We start from the raw sequence: 27,267 nt of genomic DNA, 5'->3' as shown, positions 1-27,267 counted from the left end.
GCCTGCAATTCAGGAGACCCGGGTTCAATCCTGTTGCTGAGAAGATCCCCTGGAGAAGGGGATGGCTACCCACTCCAGTATTCTTGCCTAGAGAATTCCATGGACAGAGGAGCCTGGAGGGCTACAGTCCATGGAATCTCAAAGAGTAGGACATGACTGAGTGACTAATGCATACTTAAATCTTACAGTTATCATGCATGCTACAATTTTTTTCCAACTGGTGGTCAGTGAAATATTACTGTCTAGGACATGACTGAGGTTATTCTTGGGGTATGTGTACTGTGCTCAAGCAATTTGGGAGGAAGATGGCTTGCAGTTAAACAAGTTTATTTGCTGCAAGATTTGTTTAATATGCTGAGCTGTACTCTCAGTTTCCTGGAGGGAGTGCAGTGCAGTGTTTTCAAAATCATTTCAATATAGAACCTCTCTTAGAGGAGCCTTGAAGAATATCTCCTCCATAGAATAGTTCACAGTATTCTGGACTGGGAACATGCCAAATTTTTATTAATGAAATGAACTCTTCTAAATAAATTCACTGAAAGAAAAGTCAAGAGAAATGAAGTGTTTCTCTCAAATAGATATCTGGAACAGAGGTTTTGCTTAGATTTTTCATCTCAGTTTCTGTTTCCTCTGTTTTCATATGGGTGAAATGGGTGTCCGAAATCTCAGCAATAACATTTTTTAAAAAGAGTATGCAAAACTGCAAGTGTTGCAAAGTAATGGTTCTTTATCTTTAGAGGAAATTAATATCATCCTTTGTTGTCTCCTCCTCCAAGCTGCACAGAGATGCAAAATTCTTGATCTATTCTTTATTTGGGGAGAATAGCAACACTTACCAATATCTGAGGACTGTTTGAGCTGATCTGTGAAGTAAACATTTCACAGATGAAATTGATACATGGATCATAGGGAAACGAGAAGTCGGCCCCTGATCCTGTAACTGCTGGCCCCCTCTTACTTCCACCACTTAGCCCTGTGCTAACAGTGCATGGTCACTATTCTCATTCAACACTTACTAATACACTTTCAACTCAAGAAGGCTGAGAAGCTCAAACGCAAAATAAGCAATAATAAAATTAGTTGGTTGTCCCAAAGACAGAATGGAAAAGTATGTCTCATTCAAAGTTAGTACAAAAAGTTCAGACTTGAAGGGATAAGAACTGGTTTATTGTTCAGTGTGCCCCAAAGCAAAACAAACAAACAAACAAAAATCCTCATCCAACACTTCATGCTGTTATGTTCTCTGAATTACCTAAACCAATTAAAATTGACAGGCTTTGTCTAAGTATTAAAATCTTCTATAGAATGGATGCTAACATAATCATAAAAGTGGAATGATGATGCAATCATGTTCTTAAGCTTACAACTATATTTAAGTGGGAAGTGTAATCAGAATGTTTCTGAAAACATCTGGAACCCAAGAATTTCTCTAGGTCTCAACAGAATATCATCGTCCTCCATAAGAAGCCCATCACATTGGACTAGAAGGATGAATAGTCAGTATCTCCATTTTCAGGTGAAGGACACAAATAGGCACAATGACTGCCTAATGGAGAAGTCTGTACCATTGCTGTGATGGTGCAAACAGAATACGGAGCAGTTTCTACACCAATGGGGCCCTTGACCACTGCTGAGCTATGCAATCCTGCATGCACCACTGGTGTTGAGAGAAGGTTCTGTAATTTAAAAAAGTGTTCCGTTTCCATTACTGTGGTTTTATTATCTGGAGATACAAAAATAGTTTTTACAATTTTTTTCTAAATAGCCCCAAAATAGCCCTTGTTGCATTAGATCTCTCTCATACTAATCAAGCCAGTTCTTGCATATCGCCTGGATGACTGAGGACAGATCATCCAGGAAGACTTATAAGTTGAGGAGCTGGCTTGCTTGGAAAGGTAAATGGATTTTCACCTTAACGACTATCTTCTGTTAGAAGACTAAAGACAGTATATTCCCTTTCTGAGCTGAGCACATACGTAATTTTAGCTGATATCTATTTAGCATTGTGCTTTTCCCAACAGATGTGAGAGATACGTAAGACTGGTACTATTACTTCATTCTCCAGATAAGAAACTGGCCATTTACTATGTGCCAGGCACAGGGCTAAACCCCGTGAATCTATTAATTCATTTACTTTGTGGTCATACTTCCAGATATTGGCTGATCTGGAATTTGGATCCAGGCCTTCTGACTCCGTATGTCATGATGCCTCCACACTCTCAGGTGAAGGGTGTAGAATTCAGTGGTCCCCAGTCTTTTTGACACCAGGAACCAGTTTTGTGGAAGACAGTTTTTCTGCATACCAAGGCAGGGGAGGGGGATGGTTTCAGGATGATTCAAACACATTATATTTATTGTACACTTTATTTCTATTATTAGTACATTAGCTCCACCTCAGATCATCAAACATTAGATCCCAGAAGTTGGGGACCCCCGATGTAGCTGGAGATGATGGAGCTAATGATGATGATAGTGACTGTCTCAAGCTATGGAAGAATCTTCACGCTACTTCATATGAAGGAAATGAGTTTACTCTTTGCCATTTACTTAAACACATGAGATTAATCTCAAGATTCATCCTTGTCTGTAGTTTTTATAGTTTAACACATAGGAATGATTCGAATCTATATAGTTATGTATATTCAACTAAATATAAAATGTATTTGCTTTCCCTATAACACAGTGATACTTTGTTATATAGAGGAATCTTGTCCAAAGTAACCAGTGATATATATACTAAGGGAAAACTTGAGTTTCAGAAATGTAAACTCCTTCCCATCTTGAAAATCAAGTGTGTTCAATCTCTTCAGTTTTTACTACATTAATGCAGTTTCACTGAAACTAAAAATTGTGTGTTTCTTGAATTATTCAGGTCGTTTCCGACAGCTAGAAATACTGGATCACGTGGCCAGCACTTTCTCGTCTTTACTGAATGATGTTAACATCCTGCAGAACAAAGCTGAAGAGGAAGATGAAGGGAAAGGTGTGCAAAGAACCTCAGTAAGTGAAGCCAAAGAACATCGAAGAAGAATAGGTGAACTTTTTAGGAAAGGCTCAAAGCAGACCATTAGAAAGGATTATAACCTGGGAGCATCAGAGTCACTGAAGACAACAGACAAATTTTCTATCACCTCTACAGACACAAGGGAGCATGGAACACAGGTATCAGCTGTGACAAAGAAATATGTCCAAAGCCACTGGTTTCCTTCGGCAGAGCATTGGTCTCCTCAAGCCTGTGACAGCTTGACACCTCATCATCCTCCCCAAGCTCTTCTGAGCAAACAGGGGCCTCAGTTATCCATGCTGACCAAGCAGGCTCCTCCTTCCTGTGTGGCTGAGGGGTCAGTCAAGGACAGAACTCGAAAGGAGAATTCAATTCAGACTAATAAACTCAAGAGCTTGTCCCGTCTTTCAGGCAAAGCACCAGACTCCTTCGAAATGGAAGAGGTCAGTGTGTTCACGTCTAAGTGAGGGAACTCTCACCATGGCATCTTTCGCCTTCCAGCCCTCATGTAACCCTTTCATCTTTCAGCCCCTCAGCAGTACATGCTATCATTCCAAACTTCTATTTGGTCTAAGACGTTTAAGGTCCTTCTTGTTGCTTCAGTCGGAACTCAACCAGCATGAAACCAGCCTTTGCTTTCTCTTATTTCTTTTCCATTTCTTGCTCACAATTGAATTCACAGGTTATTTTTGACTTTACTTTTCCTCAGTGTCTTATTATGTGTCTCAGTATGCTTTTATCTGCTCTCTAACTTTCCATGTTTCACCTTCTTTGAAGGTCAGTTCAACTACTTCCCACTCAGTGAAGCTTGCCCACCAATCCTCCTCTGTATTCTATAGCCTTGGCTGGGAGAGCTTGTTACAGTAAATATTCTGTGTGTGTGTGTGTGCACGCACGTGCGCATGTGTGTGGGTGTTGATGACATCTCCCCTGTTGGACTAAAAGCTCCTTCAGGACCAGGTTTTATTCTCAAGACAATATGTCTTAAAAATACTTCCTCTGCAATGCCTACTGCAGAGCCTTGGACAAAGGAAGTAGGGACTTGGGTTTAATAGTATTTTGTTTGCTTGCTTTGGGATTTAATACTGACATAGCTTGACCCCCATTTCACACATATTCTTTGCCTCTTCATCCCATATTCATTCACACGTGCTAATTTTCATCATTTAGATGGCCAACCAAATGTACTTCTAAGTCTTTTTACAAATAGATACACCTTTTCACTCACTTCTCTGATCATTAATAATTACAAAGATAGTAGAGAAGAGCAAGTCTTTCCCCCCTTTCCATGTAAATTGTTTGGAAGTGGGGTAGAGTATTTATATGCCAGTCCTAAGGTCAGGCCAGCTTTCTTCAAGCCCTCTGAGTGTGAGACACTCTACATGTGAGCCCATTATGCATGACGCTCCAGGGCACAGACTCTGCCCTCAAGGCAGCCATAGTGCCAGGCAGGGATGGACCAGAAACCAACAACACGGTAGGGGTGGAGACAGCTCTGTCGCCAAAGCGACAAGTTTGAACCAGCCATGGGGCAGAGACAACCAAGGAAGCTGTAGGATGTTGAAACTTGACAATAACTTTAAAAGAAGACTGAGTTAGGTGAATGAATATGCCTATTGGTAGGTCTCCCCATCCCACAAAGAGATAGAAATTGCCTCAGTTTATAACTGTTATGATGCTAGTATCTGTCTATATTTTTATATGCATACATTTATGTCAAAAATTATTTTAAGAACCTTACAATATTAATCTCATTTTAAAACAGTAGCAGAGAGACTTCCCTGGTGGCCCAGTGGTTAAGACATCACCTTCCAATGCGGGAAAAATGGGTTTGATCCCTGGTTGGGGAGCTAAGATCCCATATGCCTCATGGCCAAAAACCAACACATAAAACAGAAGTAATATGGTAACAAATTCAATAAAGATTTTAAAAATGGCCTGTATCAAAACATCTTAAAAAAAAAACACATAGCATAAAAGTGAATACAAATTATAAACGGAGGAAAAAACAGAGCTTTGATCAATACCCTAATTTGAGTATAAACTGAGATGGCTCTAAAAAAAGAGTATATTGTTTTATTCCATCTTGCAAAACTTATTTAACTACCAAGCTAATAGTTAAATTACTATAAAGAAAATCAAGACAGTCTGCAAGTCGTTAGTCAGTCTGCTGCCTATTTCGTGGGATCTAAATGGGAAATTTCACCAAACTCCAGCCTCTTGACAAGCTCCATTAGACTCTACTGTCCCCCTCCTAAGTTTCTTCTGCTTCAGACTAGGTTGACTTAGAAAGAAACAAAATTCACTGTATGTCATCTAGTGTGAGAGTACAGGCAGAAATGAATACCATCATAGTAAACGTAAAGAATTAAGAATAGAATGTTAGGCCCTGCAGCACATAATTTCAAATATTCATTTATGACAATTATGACAATTACTCAAGGAAAAGATATATATATATATATATATATAGACACAGATATAGATATAAGTATATATAGGTATGGGAAGGGAGAACACACTAGGACACTAACAAAAGCCTAAATTAAAAAAACACACATTTTTTTGGTACATAGTGAGAATTTGGTAAACATTTGTAAAAGAGTAAAATTAATATTAGAAGTATTTGGTAATATTAATTTAGTCTATGAGTGGCTTCTGTATAAAGACAGAATATCATGTTGAACTTTGAAGCCAACCTTGTTTTTGATATTTCTTTAATATTTACCCAGATTTGTGTAAAAGGGTGTATGTATATGTAAAGCAGAGAGATCCTTCAAAATGATATTAAAAAACTCACTATTTGAATTTTGTTTTCTTAAAAAATATATTTAAAATACTACATCTTCATCACACAGACTGGGAAAAAAATATTTGTTTCACTCAATAGTATATCATTAAATGAAGCTTGGGTAGATCGTAGCTTAAACAGGAGCTAATGCCAGATTTAATAGTCATTTTCAATGGCAAATTAAAAAATCTAATTATGAAAAATGTGTGCAAAATTGGCAGATTGTCATGGCATTTAAAACATGAGCCAATGTACTTATATATCTACCTATCAGAATTTCAACTCTGATTAGCCAACTTGCCTCCAGATCAATTGATGTTTTCATTAAAGTACTACTAGAGACTGAATATGGCAATATTTGGCCACTTCTCAAAATTATGATTCCAATAAAGTTGTATGTAGATAATTTTAATGCAAAAATCAATATATTTTTGTGTTTAATTTTACCTAAACTAAGTCTGTTCCTTTCTTTTTTAATTCCCAAATATATGAAGATAATTTAATACTTATGAAACTTCTTTAATTGTAAACTCTCTTAGGGTGCTTCTTTGTATCTGCAATATAACATCTTTAACCTTCCCTCTTGCTTATATACAAAGATCCTTCTCTCTGGAACTCAAGTGAGAATGGTACCCATATTATTAAATAATGCCAGTCAGCATCTTGTTTAGATGAGAAATGTTTCCAAAGTAATCATCATTTCTTTGTTTTATTTTTTAAATGTATTAGTAAGTTTGGCCCAGGTGGAATGACCCAGGAATATACCTGGTTTCCACTTGAAGTTATTGGGACTTTTTTTGTTGTTCTTTTATTTAATAGATGAAAATCCCATGGATGGAGGAGCCTGGTAGGCTGCAGTCCATGGGGTTGCTGAGGGTCGGACACGACTTGAGCGACTTCACTTTCACTTTTCACTTTCATGCACTGGAGAAGGAAATGGCAACCCACTCCAGTGTTCTTGCCTGGAGAATCCCAGGGACAGGGGAGCCTGGTGGGCTGCCGTCTCTGGGGTCACACAGAGTTGGACATGACTGAAGCGACTTAGCAGCAGCAGTAGATACTTTACATTGCACTAAGTGGATTTTTCTCCAGGGTAATGCTCACAGCAAAACATTTTCTTATTATACTGAAAAGTGTACATGGTATACACTGGTTTGAGTTACAAAACCAATTAAAATAGTGTTAAGAAGTATGTCTACTCAATTACAAGTGTAAAGTAACTTCTCTGCAAAAAAGATACGAAAGATTAAAACAGAAGGAATAAATATTTCTTCTTATATTGTGGAGCCATTTTCTCATGTCCTGTTTATTCGTGGGTTAAAGGTAATTTTTGGCCATGTGTACCACAATGTTTAAAATGTTCATATCATTTGATTCAGCCCTCAATATTCATAAATCAATCCCATATAAATAATATGAAATGTAGAAATAGATTTTATCTGCTAAGTCATGTTGAACTGTTTTGTGACCCCATGGACTGTCCCCCACCAGTCTCCTCTGTCCATGGGATTTTCCAGGCAAGAATATTGGAGTGTGTTGCTATTTCCTTCTCCAAGGGATCTTCCAGACCCAGGGATTGAACCCGTGGCTTTTTTGTCTCTGCATTAGCAGGTGGATTAGATTTAGGTACAAGGATACTCATCTCAGCAGCATTTCTGTTTGCAAAACCCAGAAAACATTCCATCATTAAGAGAAACATTGAGTAAATCAATGTACCTCAAAATATAGCCTATTGTGTACTCATTAAAGGTGGTATTTTCAAAGAAATTTTACAATATGAGGGGAAAAGGTCCTTCCAAATTTTGAATGAAAAAATTTGAGTACATTACTCTATCCAGAATAAATGTATTAAAAGAAAGCCTGCAAAGACACACTCCAAAATATTAACACTAACCATTTTTTTTACCTTCTTTGACTTTTTATATTTATCAAGTTTCAGTAGTGAGCTGTTATTTTTAAAGAAATATTTATTATTTAGTTTTAGCAATGATTTATTCTCATTAAAGAGTAGTATTCATTAATTTCTAAAAAGAATTTTTAAAATAAATTCAACCCTGTTAATTTGGAAATCAGATTTTCTTTTAGCTTTCTAAGATTTACATAGCAACTGAGTTATGAATTTCCTAAATTGCTCTCCACAAATTTACCAAGTTGTAAATAAATCCCTTAGAGAGCTAAAATTAAATATGGGAAATAACTTGCTTTCTCCAAATATAGTTAATGCTCTTTAGGAGCAAAAAAAAAAAAAAAAAAAGGCTTCCTAGGTTAATAGTAATAATATTATGTAAGTTTAGCTCAAATGTCACATCTCCAGGCAGGGTCTCTATTCCTCCCAACCAGACATAATCTTTCCCTCCCCCTCCCCTTCTTTTTTCTTTTGAATAAAGCTTTAAAATTGTATTGACATAAGAGACTTGATTGAATGGAGTAATGGGTTCTGTAGCTGTCAATGTGAAAACATTGTAAACATGCAAGTGTTCTCCAAATTGATTTGAACATTCATCCTAATCCCAATTATTTATTTCTTTTATAACCTTTGGCCAAGCATGAAGGACCTTATTTTCCTGGCCAGGGATGGAACCCACACCTCCTGCAGTGGAAGTGCTGCATCTTAACTGCTGGACCACCTGGGAGGCCCCTCTTTCCCTCATCTTATCTCCCTTAGCTCTTTGAATCTTTGATATGAGTGCCTTGTACATGTCACTTGCCTGCAGCAGCCTGTTAGCTTTTTGAAGTCAGATATTATGTTTAATCCTCTTAGTAGGAACCAGTCAATATTCATTATATGTTGATTAAACAAATTAAGTGAATTTATTATGAAAGCATTTCTCTTTTTTTTATTTTATTTTATTTTTAAACTTTACATAATTGTAAGCATTTCTAATAAGATTGATATATTTTGGTGTCTCAGGTCCAGAGCTTTGAAGAAGAGACCAGCAATCCTGTCGACATGACTTCAGAAACTGTAGGTAAGACTTCATCAAGGTGTACAATTTCATCTTTCAGAAAGAAAATGTAATGAACTAGTACTCAACTTTCTTAATATGTAGAGCTTATTTAGGAGCTTATTTAGGAGATGCGACACCTACTATTACTACTACTTGTACCTACTACTATTAAACGCCTACTAGCAATGCGTATGTACATGTAAATTTCAAAATAATTACTACAGAAATGTTCAATATTCCTGGGGCTGATATAGTTTGTGTCCTATCTAACAAAAACTCTATATGACCTGAATAGGCTAGTGGAATGGATTTCACACAGAACTGGGACTGAGTGAATGAGTTCTTACTCCTACTGACAGTTGCTTGCTGTTGCACAAGTCACACCAATTTCAGTTCAGTTCAGTTCATTTCAGTCGCTCAGTCGTATCTGACTCTTTGCAACCCCGTGAATCGCAGCACGCCAGGCCTCCCTGTCCATCACCAACTCCCAGAGTTCACCCAAACTCATGTCCATTGAGTCGGTGATGTCATCCAGACATCTCATCCTCTGTCATCCCCTTCTCTTGCCCCCAATCCCTCCCAGCATCAGGGTGTTTTCCAATGAGTCAACTCTTAGTGGACCTTAGTTTTTCCATCTGTGGTAAAGAAAGAAGTGTAGATAATTTTTAAGTTCTCTGCTGGCACTTATAATCTAAATTAAGTGATCCTATAAACGTCATATTAAACTCTCAATGGAAACAAGTTGCCTAGATGTAACTTTCCAAGTCATCTCTTGGATTGATGTTATATCATCCCGGACAACAGAGAAGGAAGTCTTTCTCTACTGTTGGGTCTTATGCTGCCATTCAGCCATCACTATGATTCAGCATTTCCATGATCCTATAACAGAGCTAAAAGTAGACAGGGTTTAGTGAAGCAAAATAAAGCAGATGAAGCTCGTGTGTTTCCTGGAAGAAAATATGCAAATTTTAAATTTAATTTAGTGTGGTGTCAAACACATATTTTTCATTACAAAGTGTATGTATGGGCCTCATTTTGCTAAATGCTGTTTAGAAATTATGCATTAGTAATTATAGGGTCCTGCTGATTACATAAATTGTTATCCTGCTCTTCAAAGTAATTACCACCTAACCTACATTGAGGTTTATAAGACAGAAATAAGCATCTGTTTTCCATCTAATTGAATGATTCTCAGTGAAGCTGGAGGTCCCCTTGCTGATAAGAACTGCCTTCCTTTGACATTCAATTAAGAGGTCTGCTGATATCACGTAATTCACCTCAGTCATTCTGAAAAATGATTCGGAAAGTTAGGCAAAAGTGCTAATCTACATTTAATCTCAGATTCAGAGAGCAAATTAAGATGGGTGAAGGTTAACCTAATGGAGAAAATATGAATTCTAGTAAAGCAAATGTGATTTTATTATTTTCAAAACCACTGTTGTTAACCCAAAAAAAATAGGACTGAGAAGAAATAAGTAAAACTAGCTTGATTAATGGGGAAAGGGGAAACTATTACTTTGATATATATATATATATATATGAATGGATTATATGTACATAAATTGTATATGCACATATTATATATATATATATATTTGCACATATGAAATAATGAACATTGACACAAAGTTCAAAAGATGACTTTACACAAAAGATGAAGGCACATGGACTGTTTGACCAATAGGATGTGGAAGAAGTGGTGCTGTGCCTCTTCCAAGCATATCCTTTAACCCATCCTACTGACTCCTGGCTCTTGAGATACCTGCTCTTGGAACATTTCTTCTGAGAACCTGATCCTCATACTGTGTGAAAAGTGCAACACATGGGTGTGCCACATGTGTGACCACTTTGAATGAGTATCCCTGTGAATACACCATCCTTGTTACCCAGTCCAGTCAGACTTTCAAATGGCTCCAGCCCAGATGCTATCTGACTGCAGCTGCCTGAGACAATCCAAGTAACAAATGCATAGCTGAGCTGAAGCAGCCCATGGAACCGTGAAAGTAATAATAAATTGTAGTTTTAAGCCACATGTGTGAAAGTGAAAGTGTTTGTCCCTCAGTTGCGACCGACTCTTTGTGACCCCTTAGATTGTAGCTCACCAGGCTCCTCTGTCCATGGAATTCCCCAGGCAAGAATACTGGAGTGGGTTGCCATTTCCTTCTCGAGGGGGTCTTCCTAACCCAGGGACTGAACCTGGGGCTCCCGCATTGCAGACAGATTCTTTACTGTCTGAGCCAACAGCGAAGCAACAATAAATTGTAGTTTTAAGCCACACAGATACACACAAATAGACAAAGGCGTGTAACGAACTCTTGAAACACCTTTAACACTTAGTTTTAAGATATTTTATACTTCATCTACTCATGTACAATGCTCTGAACACTAGCATAAAAAGTGTATTTAAGCATTTCCCTAAATAAATGAGCAAAATTTCTTCTGATGAAAGGTTAGGACCCAAGGCCACAAATGCACCATCCTCCCTTTGTCATTGAAAAATTATCGCCGGAATGACAAAGAATATAAATATAAGAAGGAAACAACCGTGTGATTAGAAAATTGACAACAAAATCAATCATTTATATTCTAGAATCCTTGAAGAGTTTGTTTGAGATATATTGTGAGTGAAGTTGCAGACATATCTATAATAGGAGCTCACCTAGGTTTTAAAGAGTTAAGTGTACATGTTATGGTCATAATTTTCAAAAGAATCTAAGTTAATTCTCAAATTAGGCAAAATATACCTTTCCTGTCACTTTTTAATACCAGCAAACACAGAAAAAGTACCACAATATCTAGTAATTCACAATTACAGGCTATTTCAAGAAATGCCCACAAATGAAAGAATGACTACAAAGAATCATTAAGAATCCTCAGAAATGGATATCCTCAGTGAGATGTATGAAGACACTGCTTCTATGTACGAGAACAACCTCTAGTAAGTAACCAATCCTTTCAGGTAAAATACACAGTGTCTGATTCTGTTTTTGATAATGACTAAGAGATCAAATTTCCAACATCTGCTGGATCATGGGAAAAACCAGAGAGTTCCAGAAAAACATCTATTTCTGCTTTATTGACTATGCCAAAGCCTTTGACTGTGTGGATCACAAGAAACTGTGGAAAATTCTGAAAGAGATGGGAATACCAGACCACCTGACCTGCCTCTTGAGAAACCTATATGCAGGTCAGGAAGCAACAGTTAGAACTGGACAAGGAACAACAGACTCATTCCAAATAGGAAAAGAAATACATCAAGGCTATATATTGTCACCTTGCTTATTTAACTTCTATTCAGAGTACATCATGAGAAATGCTGGGCTGGAAGAAGCACAAGCTGGAATCAAGACTGCCCAGAGAAATATCAATAACCTCAGATATGCAGATGACACCACCCTTATGGCAGAAAGTGAAGAGGAACTAAAAAGCCTCTTGATGAAAGTGAAAGAGGAGAGTGAAAAAGTTGGCTTAAAGCTCAACATTCAGAAAACGAAGATCATGGCATCTGGTCCCATCACTTCATAGGAAATAGATGGGGAAACAGTGGAAACAGTGTCAAACTTTGTTTTTTTGGGCTCCAAAATCACTTCAGATGGTGATTGCAGCCATGAAATTAAAAGACATTTACTCCTTGGAAGGAAAGTTATGACCAACCTAGATAGCATATTCAAAAGCAGAGACATTACTTTGCCAACAAAGGTCCATCTAGTCAAGGCTATGGCTTTTCCAGTGGTCATGTATGGATGTGAGAGTTGGACTGTGAAGAAAGCTGAGTGCCAAAGAATTGATCTTTTGAACTGTGGTGTTGGAGAAGACTCTTGAGGAGTCTCTTGGACTGCAAGGAGATCCAACCAGTCCATCCTGAGTGAGATCAGTCCTGGGTGTTCACTGGAAGGACTGATGCTGAAGCTGAAACTCCAATACTTTGGCCACCTGATGCGAAGAGTTGACTCATTGGAAAAGACCCTGATGCTGGGAGGGATTGGGGGCAGGAGGAGAAGGGGATGACAGAGGATGAGATGGCTGGATGGCATCACCGACTTGATGGACGTGAGTTTGAGTGAACTCCGGGAGATGGTGATGGACAGGGAGGCCTGGCGTGCAGTGATTCATGGGATCGCAAAGAGTCGGACACGACTGAGTGACTGAACTGAACTGAAGTAACCCCCAATGGCCAACCCTCCCACAGATAACTCTGAATTCTCAACAAAGCAACCTAAAGTCACTAGAGAGTGACCAAAAGCAGGCAGACTGTGCAGAAAGCTTCAACACTTGGGATAAAAGAATGCCACTGAGTGAATTTCCTGTTTTGTTTTAAGTCACTTAGCCTAAAGCAAGAGCTAATTTACACCACTCTAAAAATTTTTATAGAAATTATCAGTCTTACTAGCTAGAAAAATCAGAAGACGGAGTTTAGGGCAATAACAAAAGCTGGAAAGTGAGGGGAGAAATCCCAGAAAAGAGAGAGTCTAGAGGACAATCTTCAGAGTCCGAGTATGAAATCTACTCACATTGCTAGTCAAACTAAACATGCGTGAAGAAGCCTTTAAGAATCTCAGCTAAAGCTAAAAGAGTGAAATGACATTTCCAATTGGACTTTGATTCCAGCCAGTTTTCCTGACTGCTAAAACATCATATCATTTACAATGTCTGGGTACAATAAAAAAATTACTGGAAAATAGAAGAAAAAAATAAGAAAATATAACTTAGGCTGAAGAAATGGCAATTAATGGAGATAAACTGTGAGAAAACCAAGATGTTGGAATCAGCAGAAGAAGTATCTTAAAGAGCTTATTCTAATCATGCTGAAGGATGGAAAGAAAAAATATGCTCACAATTAATGAAACAAGAAAATCTAAAAAGCAAAATAGAAATTATAATAAAAATGAAATGGAAATCCTGTAAGTGAAAATCTATATTTTCTGAAATACAAAACTTACTGCATGGGCTTAACAGCTGATGAGCTTTATTTTAAATGAGAAAATAAAGACTTGGGAACTTGATTCCAATAGAAAGTATCCAATAAACTGAAGAACAGGAGAAAAAAGACATTAAAAATCACATGAAAAAAATTATCTGAGTCTTAGGAGCCTGTGGGACAACATCAAAAGTTCAAATATACAAGAAATTGCAGTCAGAGAAGGAGAGAATGGAGAGAACTGGGCAGGAATAAAATCTAAAGAAGTAATTATGGAAAATTTCCCAAATTCACTCAAAGATTCACATTTACAGACTCAAGAAGTTCAGCAATTCCCATGTATGAAAAGTATACAGAAAACTATTCTTAGTGTCAAAATTATAATGAGAAAATATTCAAACAGGGACATTAAAAATTACATGGTGTATATAGGGAATAAAATTTGAGTGACTGAAAACTTTTCATTAGAAATGATGGAGACCAGCAGGAAGTAACTGTCAACCGATTCTGTATGCAGCAAAAATGTCCTTCAGGAAGGAAAATAAAGATAAAAGAAATTTTAGAAAAAAGAAAGCTAACATTATCAGCATAACTGTACTGCAAACAATGCTAAAGGAAGCGCTTCAGACTAATGATAGACAGTGAACTGTGATGTTAATACCAAACACCAACATGATACCTATGACAATTTTAGCTTGGAGTATGGGGAGGCTGGTAAATGGATCAATACAGCTCAGAGTTTTTACATCTTATGTGAAATAGTACGATATTAAATTTAAGTACACTGTGAGGTTATAAAACAACCATTTAAAAATATAGTTAAAGCAAAATGCTAATAGAAAAATTAAAATATAATTCAAAAAATACAATGAAGACAGTAGGTGACAGATTGAATACTAGAAAAAAAATAGCTGAATAAAAAGTAGGAGACATGTGTGAGAAATTGTTTAAGAATAAAGTGGAAAAATGGAATGGATATAATAAACAAAATGTCAAGGAAGACAGATCCAAGGAGTGTATTATATAGACGTACAGGTGGTTAGAACTGGACTCGCCCCGTCTTAGTTTTGACTGAGGTTCTAAAAAAGATAGATATCAGATACAAAGTCAGTATGTGACAAATTTGTACCTGAAACTTTTCTAAGGAAATTGTAGGGCCCAGTTACACAGCTCGTGAACCCATCGTGTATTTTAAGAGGGGCCAAGTCACAGAGAGAGAGAAGACTGCTGAAGATACTTCACTGGGGAGCAGTAAGGCCCTTCTCTGTGTCCCTCCATCATTTGGAGGAGGACTGGAGATGCTACTCTGAGCACCAAGCAGCAAGAGACCCCTGAAGGAGACCACTCACAGAGCACTTCATTGAATTTAAGGAAGACAGTCACAGTGCGACGGGTACTCTCCTGGGTATTTCACGTGCATTCTCAAAATAAGCACTGAGTTGGGCATTATTACTACTTCTAATTATTAGACGAAGAAACTGTAAGACAGAAATGTTAAGTATCTTTCCATAGCCCCGTAGTAAAAAGGGGTTCCAGGTTTCAGGTCAGCTAGTACCAGAATCTGTGCTCTTAAATACTGTACCATACAACTTTGAAATGACCCCTTTGCGGTTGGAGGACACATGGTTGGTGCATGAGAGTAATAACAACAGGCTTAAAATGGACTGTGACTCGAGGCTGAAAGCTGCTCAAGAACCAGTCAAGAAGACAAGAGAAGAGTTGACCAGAATATTTCCTCAATTTCAAGATGAACAAGTTTTCATTAAAATCAAGATATATTTTACAATTGATGGCAGGTCATAATTTAATTGGCAGATGGCTCTTTTTCTTTTTGAGGAGTATACAAATAATAGAAGTCTTAAAATTGGTACCGTTTGGTGGCAATGGGTCTAGAGAAAAGTAAATGCCACCGGACCAAACTACAGACTGCAGTGAATCGTATTTACACGGCCATAACAGGATAAACGCTGTGGATTCGTTTTCAGCTTTGAGAATCAACAAATAGGCAAACACAGAGGCTTAATTCTGGCACTGGTGGAAATATCAAACTGAACATTTTGAAGGTAGAATTATATCTGTTGGGAAGTGGTCAATGAAAAGTCTGAAGACAAGGTGCAGGAAAGAATACGGACTTTCCTCCAAAAAGAAAACAGATGGCACCTAACCTAGGTGACTGAGAAGTGGTTTCTATAAACATATGAGCAAGCTTAAAACCAACAATGAATGGTGCCAAATTCTAGGTTTAGAAATTTTAGGGAGAAATTACCACTGTCAGGACTAAAAGGGCAGGGGAAGGAGTAGTGACTAAAACCTAGGATGAAGAGTTACACAGAAAGCTGTGGATTTTTTTAGAGGGAGGCAACCAAACTATGGGTGACCCAGGAGGGAGGCAGGAGGAAAAACAAACACTCCAAACTCCTTCCCTTGCCATTCTTCCATCTCCAGGACCAAACTCAAGATGATACCAGATATCAAGGAAGCTCATTGATTCAGTCCATATGGGACCCATAGAGTAGGGTGGAAAAGAAAAGATACTAGATCTGGGGAAGCAAATAGAAGACATTAAGCACAGTGCACCAATGTCTTTACCTTAAATAGAAATCTGGCAAGATACTGAATAAAGCTGATAGACTGAGCAAGGAAAGTTTAGATAGGTGATAGGCAGATAGATAGATACATACATATGTAAGGACAAAGGGAGTGGAGTAGCAGTGTAAATTAGCTAAACTTTATTGTTTATAGTGGAATCAGAAGGACTTGGATTCATATTCTACCCTATTTCCCTGCTTAAAATGGCTAACCTAAAGCAAGTCAGTCAAACTCCATGCTTCAATTTCCTTAAAAGCAAACTAATAGCAGTATAATTTATAGAGGTGTCGTGAAGATCAAATGAGTTAATCCACGTGAGGGAATTGGAATATGTTAAGCACTCAACAATATGTTATTGAAAATGAGTCAAAAATAGAGATGAAGTATATTATTTAGAAATAAACTATATAACAAGAAGAATCACACATAGAAAGTGTTAAAAGCAATTAAACTTTGGGGAATTTCATTACATGGTTCTTGGTACTATCTGATTTTTTTTAATGTGTAAGTCATGTATGCACACTTAGTTGCTCAGCTGTGTCTGACTCTTTGTGACCCCATGGATGGCAGCCCGCTAGGTTCCTCTGGTCCATGGCGATTCTTCAGGCAAGAATACTGGAGTGAGTTGCCATGCCTTCCTCCAGGGGATCTTCCCAACACAGGGATCAAACACAGGTCTCCCACATTGCAGGCAGACTCTTTACCATCTGAGCCACCAGGGAAGCCCAAGAATACTGGAATGGGTAGCCTATCCCTTCTCCAGGGGATCTTCCCAACCGAGGAATCAAACTGGGGTCTCCTGCATTACAGGTGCATTCTTTATCAGTTGAACTACCAGGGAAGCCAATGTGTAAGTCATTCTTTGATTTAAATAAGCCAAGCACACAAATGAAATGAGAACACCTAAATATCACAGTGAAATGTGTGAAGTACAAAGATAAGCTGGGGAAGGGTTTATCCACAAATTCTCAGACAGAAAAATACAGATTACTTACAAAGTAAAAAATTTCTGTGACATTAGCACACTAAATGATAGTAATAAACTACCGTACATTTAATTTAGAAGCTGGACAATGTGAACCTATTTTTTATACCCATTCATATGTTTTCTATGTGCAAGGGCAACATAAAGTCATTTTCAAAGGAGGGCTTCCCTTCTAGGACAATGTTCTAACTGATTAAGATGTTACTCAAAACAATATACTCTAGAATAATTCACATAGAGTATGGAAAAAATGAACTCAAAACCAACTAAACGTACCAAGTTTAATTATTGTTAAATTTTTGGAAAGAAAAATTACAAAGTAACTTGGGATAAAAATAAAATCTACAATAATGTTTAGCTTAAATCCTATTTTGATTACAACAAACTACTGGGAAAGGTTGAAAATAGGATAAAAGAGAAATAAAGACAAATGCTATCAAGGTTATAATATTAAAATCTAATAAAGTATACTTCAAAATAAGAAAGAATTAAAAAGAGGACTTTAAAAACTAACCAAAATTATAAACCTCATTTAAGATTTAACAGTAATGAATCATTACATATCAAATAATTAACATATAATATATAAAGACTGATTTTATGAATTTGTGAGAAGCCCCTACAAATCATTTAGAACAACAATAAAATCATAGATTAATAAGGGAAGGAAATAAATAGGACATTAAGGGCAGAAATATACAAGCTCCATTAAAATGGTAAAACATGATCAATGTCTCTTATAACTAAAGAAATACAAATTTAATCAATAATGATAACATATGTTTTTTACCTGTCATATTAGCAAATCTTAATATTTAAAGATTTGTTGGGTTTCCCAGGTAGCTCATTTGTAAAGAATCTGCCTGCCAATGCAGGAGATGCGAGTACGATCCCTGAGCCAAGAAAATCCCCTGGAGAAGGAAATGGCAATCCACTCCAGTATTCTTGCCTGGAGAATCCCATAGACACGGGCTACAGTGCATGGAGTTGCAAAAGAGTTGGATATGACTTAGCAACTAAACAAAACAACAACAAATATTTATCAATGCCTAATGATAGTAAAAATTTAAAACAAACACTCAATGTTGGTTGAAAGTTAAATTGTCATTACTTAGAGTATAATCTGTTCATGTTGCAGTTTTAAATGTATGTAACTTTTGGTGATGGACAGGGGGGCCTGGCGTGCTGCGATTCATGGGGTCGCAAAGAGTCGGACACGACTGAGCAACTGAACTGAACTGAACTTTCATGTGACTATTATAGTTCTGAAGCTTGACCTACCAATAGACTCAAATGTACACACAAGGATTTTTACTATAAGACTGTTTATAAGAACAAATAACTAGAGGCAGCCTAAGTGCAGAAAATACATTTGCGTTAAATAATTATTGTACATCCTTTTGTTAAAATCTGTTCAGATAGTGTTTTATTTAATGAGGCATGTGTTTATGTGCTGATACAGAGAGGACTCTGAGATATACAGTTGTTAAAGGAGCGGGGAAGATATGTGCAAAAGAGTCTGTATAAATACTTCTTTGTATTAAGACAATGTCTATTTCTATTGAGAGAGCAGAGCATGTGCAGGATGCTTCTGGAAGAATGTGTGAGGGACTACTAATGGCAGTACCTTACCAGAAGGAAAACTAACATGTTTTAAATTAATTGGCATCTTTTATTATGTTACCATGTGCATATGTTATTTTCATAACACTACTTAGCAAAAGAACTCTGCCACACTATAGGAAATTGACACAATAAAAATGGGAGATTTTGTTTTAACAAAAATTATATATATTAAGGTGTACAGCATGATAATTTGATGCACAGGTACATGTGAAATAATTCCTATAGTCAAGCTAATTAACATATCATCTCTTCACATAATTAACTTTGTGTGGATGTGTGTGTGTACTAAATGAACCTGAAATCTCTTTTAGCAAATTTCTAATATTCAATATAGTATTATTGATGATAGTCATCAGGCTGTACCTTAGATCTCTAGACTTACTCCTCCAGCACAATTGCAGTTTTGTACATTTTGAGCAACATCTTCACTCAAATTGAGAGATTTTAATATTCTCATCTTTTAAGGTCAAGCATGAAATAAAATATGATGAAAAACATATTAACATAATTTATAATAAGCACTTAATAGCAAAATATTTAATTAAATGTTCTTTGCCAATGTTCTTGGAATATTTATTAAGCTATCTAACAAATAGTTATATATTTGTTAGATATCTATAGGGGCTTCTCTTGTAGCTCAGTCGGTAAAGAACCTGCCTGAAATGCAAGAGACCTGGGTTTGATTCCTGGGTCAGGAAGGTCCTCTGGAGAAAGAAGTGGCAACCCACTTCAGCATTCTTGCCTGGAGAATCCCATGAACAGAGGAGCCTGGCAGACTACAGTCCATGGAGTCGCAGGAGTCGGACACAGCCTAGCGACTAAACCACCACCAGCATCTATAAATCATATGCCAAGATTATTTCATTGATATCGTATATACACACATACTCACAAATAATGTATAGACCACTGCCATAGATATAAATGCAGTAATGTTTGATTCAATAATTAAAGTATAAGTGACACTTTTCTCCTCCAAACAAACAAAATTCCAGATCCAAGACTTGGGGACTGAGTCCTCCATCTTAAAGAAAAGTACAGAAAATGAAAAGTTAAAACTATAAATTCACATCATTTGAATAATAATGGAGAACATTTCATATAAAATTGGAGAATTGGAACAAAAGCACTGATCTGAAGCTAATTCATAGTACTATTTGCTTTCATAATCAAACAATAAAAAGCTAAAAGTAAGCATTTGTCTCAAGATATAATCACACAAACAATAAGGTAAACATATTAGAGATTAATAGACAGGTAGAAACGAGTAATGTGAGAAGCAGAAAACAAATGATTTGACAAGTGAAATCCAAGCACTAGTTTTATTTTTTTTGGAGGTGGGGGAGAAAAAAGCAACACTGTCAAAAAAAAAAAGAGAATAATGCATACAAACAAAATTAAATAATCAAAGTAAAATTAGAGGAAAGACACATGATCACTGATAAATAAACTGTGTAATATGCAAACCCTTTTCTAAATTATGAAGATACACAAGTACTACTAGTGAGACTAAAACCACAGATAATTAACAAGGATGATATTTTAGGAAAAAATATATTTATATCATTAAATTTTATACTAGTATTATTTACCAATATTTATAAATACGTACATATATATACATATATATATATATATATATGCTATGCTAAGTCACTTCAGTCGTGTCCGACTCTGTGTAACCCCATAGACGGCAACCCACCAGGCTCCCCCGTCCCTGGGATTCTCCAGGCAAGAATACTGGAGTGGGTAGCCACTTCCTTCTCCAATGCGTGAAAGTGAAAAGTGAAAGTGAAGTCGCTCAGTCGTGTCCGACTCTTAGCGACCCCATGGACTGCAGCCCACCAGGCTCCTCCATCCATGGGATTTTCCATTCAAGAGTACTGAAGTGGGGTGCCATTGCCTTGTCCGATTATATATATATATATATACATATATATATAAAAGATCCCCTGGAGAAGGCAATGGCTACCCACTCTAGTATTCTTGCCTGGAAAATTCCATGGACAGAGGAGCCTGGTGGCCTATAGCCTATGGGGATGCAAAGAGATGGACATGACAGAGCAATTAACACTTTCACTTTTCATATATAAAATTAACAAAATAACCTAGCTACATAAATAATACAGAGAGAGAAACAAAAAAATTAAGTTTATCAAAAAGTATCTCTGAGAATGGCCATGAACTGCAATGCTATAAAAAAAATTATGTGACCAGACTCAATTTTCTGCAATTCAGATAATGCAAACATTTATAACTCTTTCCAGTTCCTTACAGATATTTTAAAAATCTGATATCAAAATATGACTAAAATAATTCACAAAATTGATAAATTTCACCTGTGAATATATATGCAAAATATTTTAATAACATAGTGATGACTTAAGTTCAATAAAATATAAAAGAATACCAATCCTTGAACAATTCTCTTTCATTCTGAGATTTCTGTAGTGTTTCAGCAGTTGAAAAACTAATATAGCTTATCATTGACTACTATAATAAATTCTGAAAATAAATGTTAGAACTTGATGAAAAAAATGTGTATGTTCATAAAATATTTCACTCTATCAACATAAATTTCAGATAGATGAAATTTAAGATAGACAGTTAAATGCAAAAAAAGAAAAGCAAATTATAAAAGTCCAGTGGTTAGGGCTCTGAGCTTCCATTGCAAGAGACACAGCTCTGACCTCTGGTTGGAGAACTAAGATCCCATATGCCTCATAACACTGCCAATAAATAAATAAATACATTTTGAAAAAATAAAAGGGTTACAAATAAATGTAGATGAATATTTATATCATTTGAAATAGAGAATGATTTTAAAAGCTTTACTTAATGGGATATTGGGATTAACATATGTACACTGTGTTCAATTGCTCCAGTCATGTCCGACTCTTTGTGACCCCACGGACTGCAGCTTGTCAGGCCCCTCTGTCCATGGGATTTTCCAGGCAAGAATATTGGAGTAAGTTGCCATGCTCTCCTTCAGGGGATTTTCCTGACCCAGGAATAGAATTTGCATCTCCTGCATTGCAGAAGGGTTCTTTACCACTGAGTCACAGGGGAAGCCCATATATACACCACTCTGTATAAAACAGATAACTAATGAGAACCTATTGTTTAACACAGGGAACTCTGCTTAATGTGTGGTGACCTAAATGGAAAGGAAATCTAAAAAAGGGTGGATATATGTATACATATAACTAAATCATTTTTTTGTACAGCAGAAACTAACAGTGTAAAGCAACTATATGCCAATAAAAATTTTAAATTAATTAATTAGAAAATTTTTTTAAGTTTTACTTAAAATACAAGAACAATTAAATTAATAATTTTTTCTACCCAAAATGAAAATCTATATGTGAAAAACATAATAAAGAATAAAAAGGTAAATGACAAGCTGGGAGTATATTTTCATCATAAAGAAAAAAGATTGTGATTTTTTATTATATAAGTATTACTACATATCAAACATCCAACAAGAATAATAATATCTTTCCATAAATTTAAAGATGGACCATCATCAGTAATGTCACTTAGAGCATATTCCATTAACAGTTTCAAAAAAATTAATAATCTCAAAATATACAGGGAAGAAAATAACAATATATAAAAGCAATTAATTATTAAATGTCAGAGCAAAGAAATAAAAACTCTTTGCAAGGGAAGGGAAGTTTCTTAACCTAACGTTATCTGTGAAATCTTGGTAGCAAATATCGATCCTAACAAAGAAACCTTAGAAGAATTTCACTAAACCAGGAACAAAATCTGTTAACATTGCGTTTATTCAACATTGAACTAAAAGTCAAAGCAGAATGACAACACTATGAAATAAGTAGTGTATAAACTTAAAAGCTCTTCACATTTGCAGGCAAGATGACTGTCTATATAGAAATCTCAAGGGACTAGATAGATGTATTTAGAATAATAAGATTTATCAAGCTTATTGAATTCTAGAACAAAATTCAAAAATCATCCCATCCCATGCATCAGCAATAACCAAAGGAGATCATTAGAGAAAACAAAAAGAATTTCTTTCATAATTTTGACAAAAACAATAAACCTATAAAAGTGCTTTGGAATATATCTAAATGAAGACTCAGAATATTTATTAACAATTATACTTTATTACCATATTTCATAATGAAGACATAAATAAAAACAGAGTTATGCTCATGAATGGGAAAATTCAATGTCATATATTAACTCATTACCAATTAATCTAGAAATGCAAACAGCTTCAATAAAATTTCTGATAAGGTTTTTGTAGGTAGGACTTACAAAATTGTTCTAAAGTTCATATGTACTAGTAAAGGGCAAAGAAAAGCTAAGATAATTATGAGGATCATGGAGGATGAATTTGCCCTACTAGAAATCAAGAGATTTATTACATAGGGCTTCCCTGATAGCTCAGTTGGTAAAGAATCTGCCTGCAATGCAGGAGACCCCGGTTCGATTCCTGGGTCAGGAAATCCCCTGGAGAAGGGATAGGCTACCCACTCCAGTATTCTTGGGCTTCCCTTGTGGCTCAGCTGGTGAAGAATCCGCCCACAATGAGGGAGATCTGGGTTCGATCCCTGGGTTGGGAAGATCCCTTGGAGAAGGGAAAGGCTACCCACTCCAATATTCTGGCCTGGAGAATTCCATGGACTGTATAGTCCATGGGGTCGCAAAGGGTCCAATACGACTGAGCGACTTTCACTTTCACAATTGTAATTGTCTCTGTGCCATTGCTAAAATAAAATGAATGACCAACAAAACAGATCAGAAACAGATCCAACCCCTATATACATGGAAACAATAAGTCAGAGAGAGCATTTCAAAATCAGTGGAGAAAGGATGAACTGAATTGACCATTCATATGGAAAAGATAGAAAATTAAACCCTTGGCTTGCCTTGGCTTGCCTCATACACAAAGATAAATCCAAAGTAGAACAAAGGTCTAAATGTGAAAGACAAAGCTTTGGTATTTACAGAAGAAAATACAGAGGGTTACATTTATGACCTCACAATAAGAAACAATTTCCTAAACAGGACACTCAAAAAGTATATACTATAGCACCCTATAAATAGAAATATTGATAATTGCTTCCTTATAATTACTAATATTGGTTCACCAAAGATAGCATAACCAAAGTTCAAAGACCAGTCATGAAGTAGAAGATATTTGCAATTTATATACAACAAAATATTCATTCCCAGATTTAATAATGTCTAAAAGTCAATAAGAAAAAGGCAAATGACTAAACAAAAATAGACAAAGCATATAAATATATATTCACAGAAAAGTTGGCCAATAAAGAAGAAAAAACGCTTCATCCCATTATAATCAGGAGTAGATAAATTTTTAGATCCAAAATATTGGTAAATTTTTTAGATTTTGATACTACCAAATGTTGGTAAGCCTGTAGAGAAAGGGGAGGACATACTGCCAGTGAGATTATGAACTGGTACAACCATTTTGCAAAGCAGTTTTCAAAGCAGTTTAGCAAAATCTAGTAAGGTTTAAGATACAGAGTCTCTGGTTCATCCATTTCATTTTTAGTAGATGCCCTAGAGTGATCTTCATATATATGCAGAAGAATGAAGGTATAAGAATATTTTTTTTGCAACACAAATAATGAGAAACTGAAAACAACATAAGGGCAATCAAATCAATAACAAGAATGTTAAAAGTAATATAGTCATATAGTGCAATAATACACAGCAGTGATAATAAACAAGTTATCCACATGGGATAATATCACAAATATAAGGTGGATGCAAACACATCACAATTGGGTGTATAAATACATAAACAATATAGTGGCCTTAGTAACATTTGTTATGTATTAGTGCATTTAAAGTAAAAGCATAAAATTATGCAAGGAAAAATATAAACACCAAATTCAGGATCTTGGTTAACTGACAAGCAAGGAAGGACTGAGGACATGGAATCAGGACAAGATAAACCCAGGGCTTCCACTTTATCAGTAGTGTTTCCTTTAAAAGAAAAATCTGGAGTATGAATAACTATGGCAAAATGTTTCACTTTAATAGAGCTGATGGATGGTTACAAGGAATAGACATTTGCTGTGTTATTTTTTTAACCCCTCATGTTTGAAATATTTTCCAATGTGAGAAAATTTAACAAAAACCAAAGATGGGATTTCCTTAGTGGCACAGTGGACAAGAATCTACCTGCCAATCAGGGGACACAGGTTCAGGCCCTGGGCTGGGAAGATTCCACATACCATGGAGCAACTAAGCCCATGCATTACAAGTACTGAGCCTGAGTGCTGCAACTACTGAAGCCCAAGAGCCTAGAGCCTGTGCTCTGCAAAAGAGAAGCCACCACCATGAGAAGTCCACACATCGCCATGAAGAGTAGCCCGTTTGCCGCAACTACAGAAAGCCCAAGCAGAGCAACAAAGAGCGCAGCCAAAAAAAAAAAAAAATTAATTAATTTTTAAAAAACCTAAAGGTGTCAGTAGGAATTTTATTAGACAATATAATGTAAATAAAGCCATTTTCAACCTCAGTAGTAATTTAAGAAATATAAATTTAAATTACACTAAAATAGACATGTATGGATGTGAAAGTTGGACTATAAAGAAAGCTGAGCGCCAAAGAATTGATGCTTTTGAACTGTGGTGTTGGAGAAGACTCTTGAGAGTCCCTTGGACTGCAAGGAGATCCAACCAGTCCATCCTAAAGGAGATCAGTCCTGGGTGTTCACTGGAAGGACTGATGCTGAAGCTGAAACTCCAATACTTTGGCCACCTTACGCGAAGAGTTGACTCTTTGGAAAAGACCCTGATGCTGGGAGGGATTGGGGACAGGAGGAGAAGGGGATGACAGAGGATGAGATGGCTGGATGGCATCACTGACTAGATGGACATGAGTTTGAGTGAACTCCGGGAGATGGTGATGGACAGTGAGGCCTGGCATGCTGTGATTCATGGGGTCACAAAGAGTCAGACACGACTGAGAGAGTGAACTGAATTGAAAATAGACAAATGAGTTACTAAATTGATGGAGGTATAAGAAATCATAATGATCTAATATTGGCAAGAATACTCATTGTTTTCTGAAGTCAATAAAACAATACATATCATAAATATTGCAAATGGTTTACCTTCTAAGCTGTGTGTACCCTCTAGACTGTCATCCTAAAACAAGAGATGTGAAAAATTAGAACTAGCCTAGATATCCATCATAGAAGATAGCTTAAATAAATAATTCTGGGTGTTATGCAGTGATAAATTAGAATACAACTGGTATTTTATACCACAGTGGTTACAGACTTAGAGTTAGGAGACAAAAACAAATGTGTTAGTCACTCAGTTGTGTCCAATTCTTTGTGACCCCATGGACTGTAACCTGCCAGGCTCCTCTGTCCATGGCATTCAGCAGAAAAGAACATGGAGTGGGTAGCCATTCCCTTCTCCAGGGGATCTTCCCAACCCAGGTCTCCCATATTGTAGGCAGATTGCATGTTCCTACCGGAAAGTGAAAGAGGAGAATGAAAAAGCTGGCTTAAAATTCAACATTCAGAAAACTAAGATCATGGTATCCGGTCCCATCACTTCATGCTAAATAGATGGAGAAACAATAGAAAGAGTGTCAGACTTTATTTTTTTGGGCTCCAAAATCACTGCAGATGGTGACTGCAGCCATGAAATTAAAAGACGCTTGCTCCTTGGAAGAAAAGCTATGACCAACCTACACAGCATATTAAAAAGCAGAGACATTACTTTGCTGACAAAGGTCCATTTAGTCAAAGCTAAGGTTTTTCCAGTAGTCATGTACGGATGTGAGATTTGGACCATAAAGAAAGCTGAGCGCTGAAAAATCAATGCTTTTGAACTGTGGTGTTGGAGAGGACTCTTGAGAGAGTCCCTTGGACTGCAATGAGATCCAACCAGTCCATCCTAAAGGAAATCAGTCCTGAATATTCACTGAATGGACAGATGCTGAAGTCCCATACTTTGGCCACCTGATGCGAAGAACCGACTGATTGGAAAAGACCCTGATGCTGGGAAAGATCGAAGGTGGGAGGAGAAGGGGACGACAGAGGATGAGATGGTTAGATGGCATCACCGACTCAATGGACATGAGTTTGAGTAGGCTCCAGGAGTTGGTGATGGACAGGGAAGCCTGGCATGCTGCAGTCCATGGGGTCACAAGGGTTGGACATGACTGAGTGACTGCATTGAACTGAACTGAACAAGAAAGTATCTCAATTTGCTTATATAAAATTATGTGTTTAATCCATAAAATATACATAAAAATTACATATGAGATAAACTACAGGTGATAGTTTGGTGACTATCTCATGGTGATGAGTTTCAGGTAATATTTTTTTTCTGTACCATTTTTACCTTTGATATCATACAAATTTAAATGCTTTAAGCAAGTTTC

The 27,267-nt window shown here is 36.6% G+C and overlaps 1 protein-coding gene across 1 annotated transcript in view; it reads left to right on the top strand.

Moving 5' to 3' along the window:
- The window catches only part of ITPRID1 (ITPR interacting domain containing 1), a 123,324-nt gene that overhangs the window by 56,971 nt on the left and 39,086 nt on the right, over positions 1–27,267 (top strand). The window contains exons 9-10 of the mRNA XM_025291222.3: positions 2,873–3,447; positions 8,707–8,764. Of these exons, the coding sequence (XP_025147007.3) occupies positions 2,873–3,447; positions 8,707–8,764 (633 nt within the window). The remainder of the gene's footprint in view (positions 1–2,872; positions 3,448–8,706; positions 8,765–27,267) is intronic.

Source organism: Bubalus bubalis, chromosome 8 (assembly GCF_019923935.1).
Source record: "Bubalus bubalis isolate 160015118507 breed Murrah chromosome 8, NDDB_SH_1, whole genome shotgun sequence".
Taxonomy (NCBI): Eukaryota; Metazoa; Chordata; class Mammalia; order Artiodactyla; family Bovidae; genus Bubalus; species Bubalus bubalis.
Note: the sequence above shows the minus strand (reverse complement) of the source record. Positions and strands in the feature narration are given on the sequence as shown.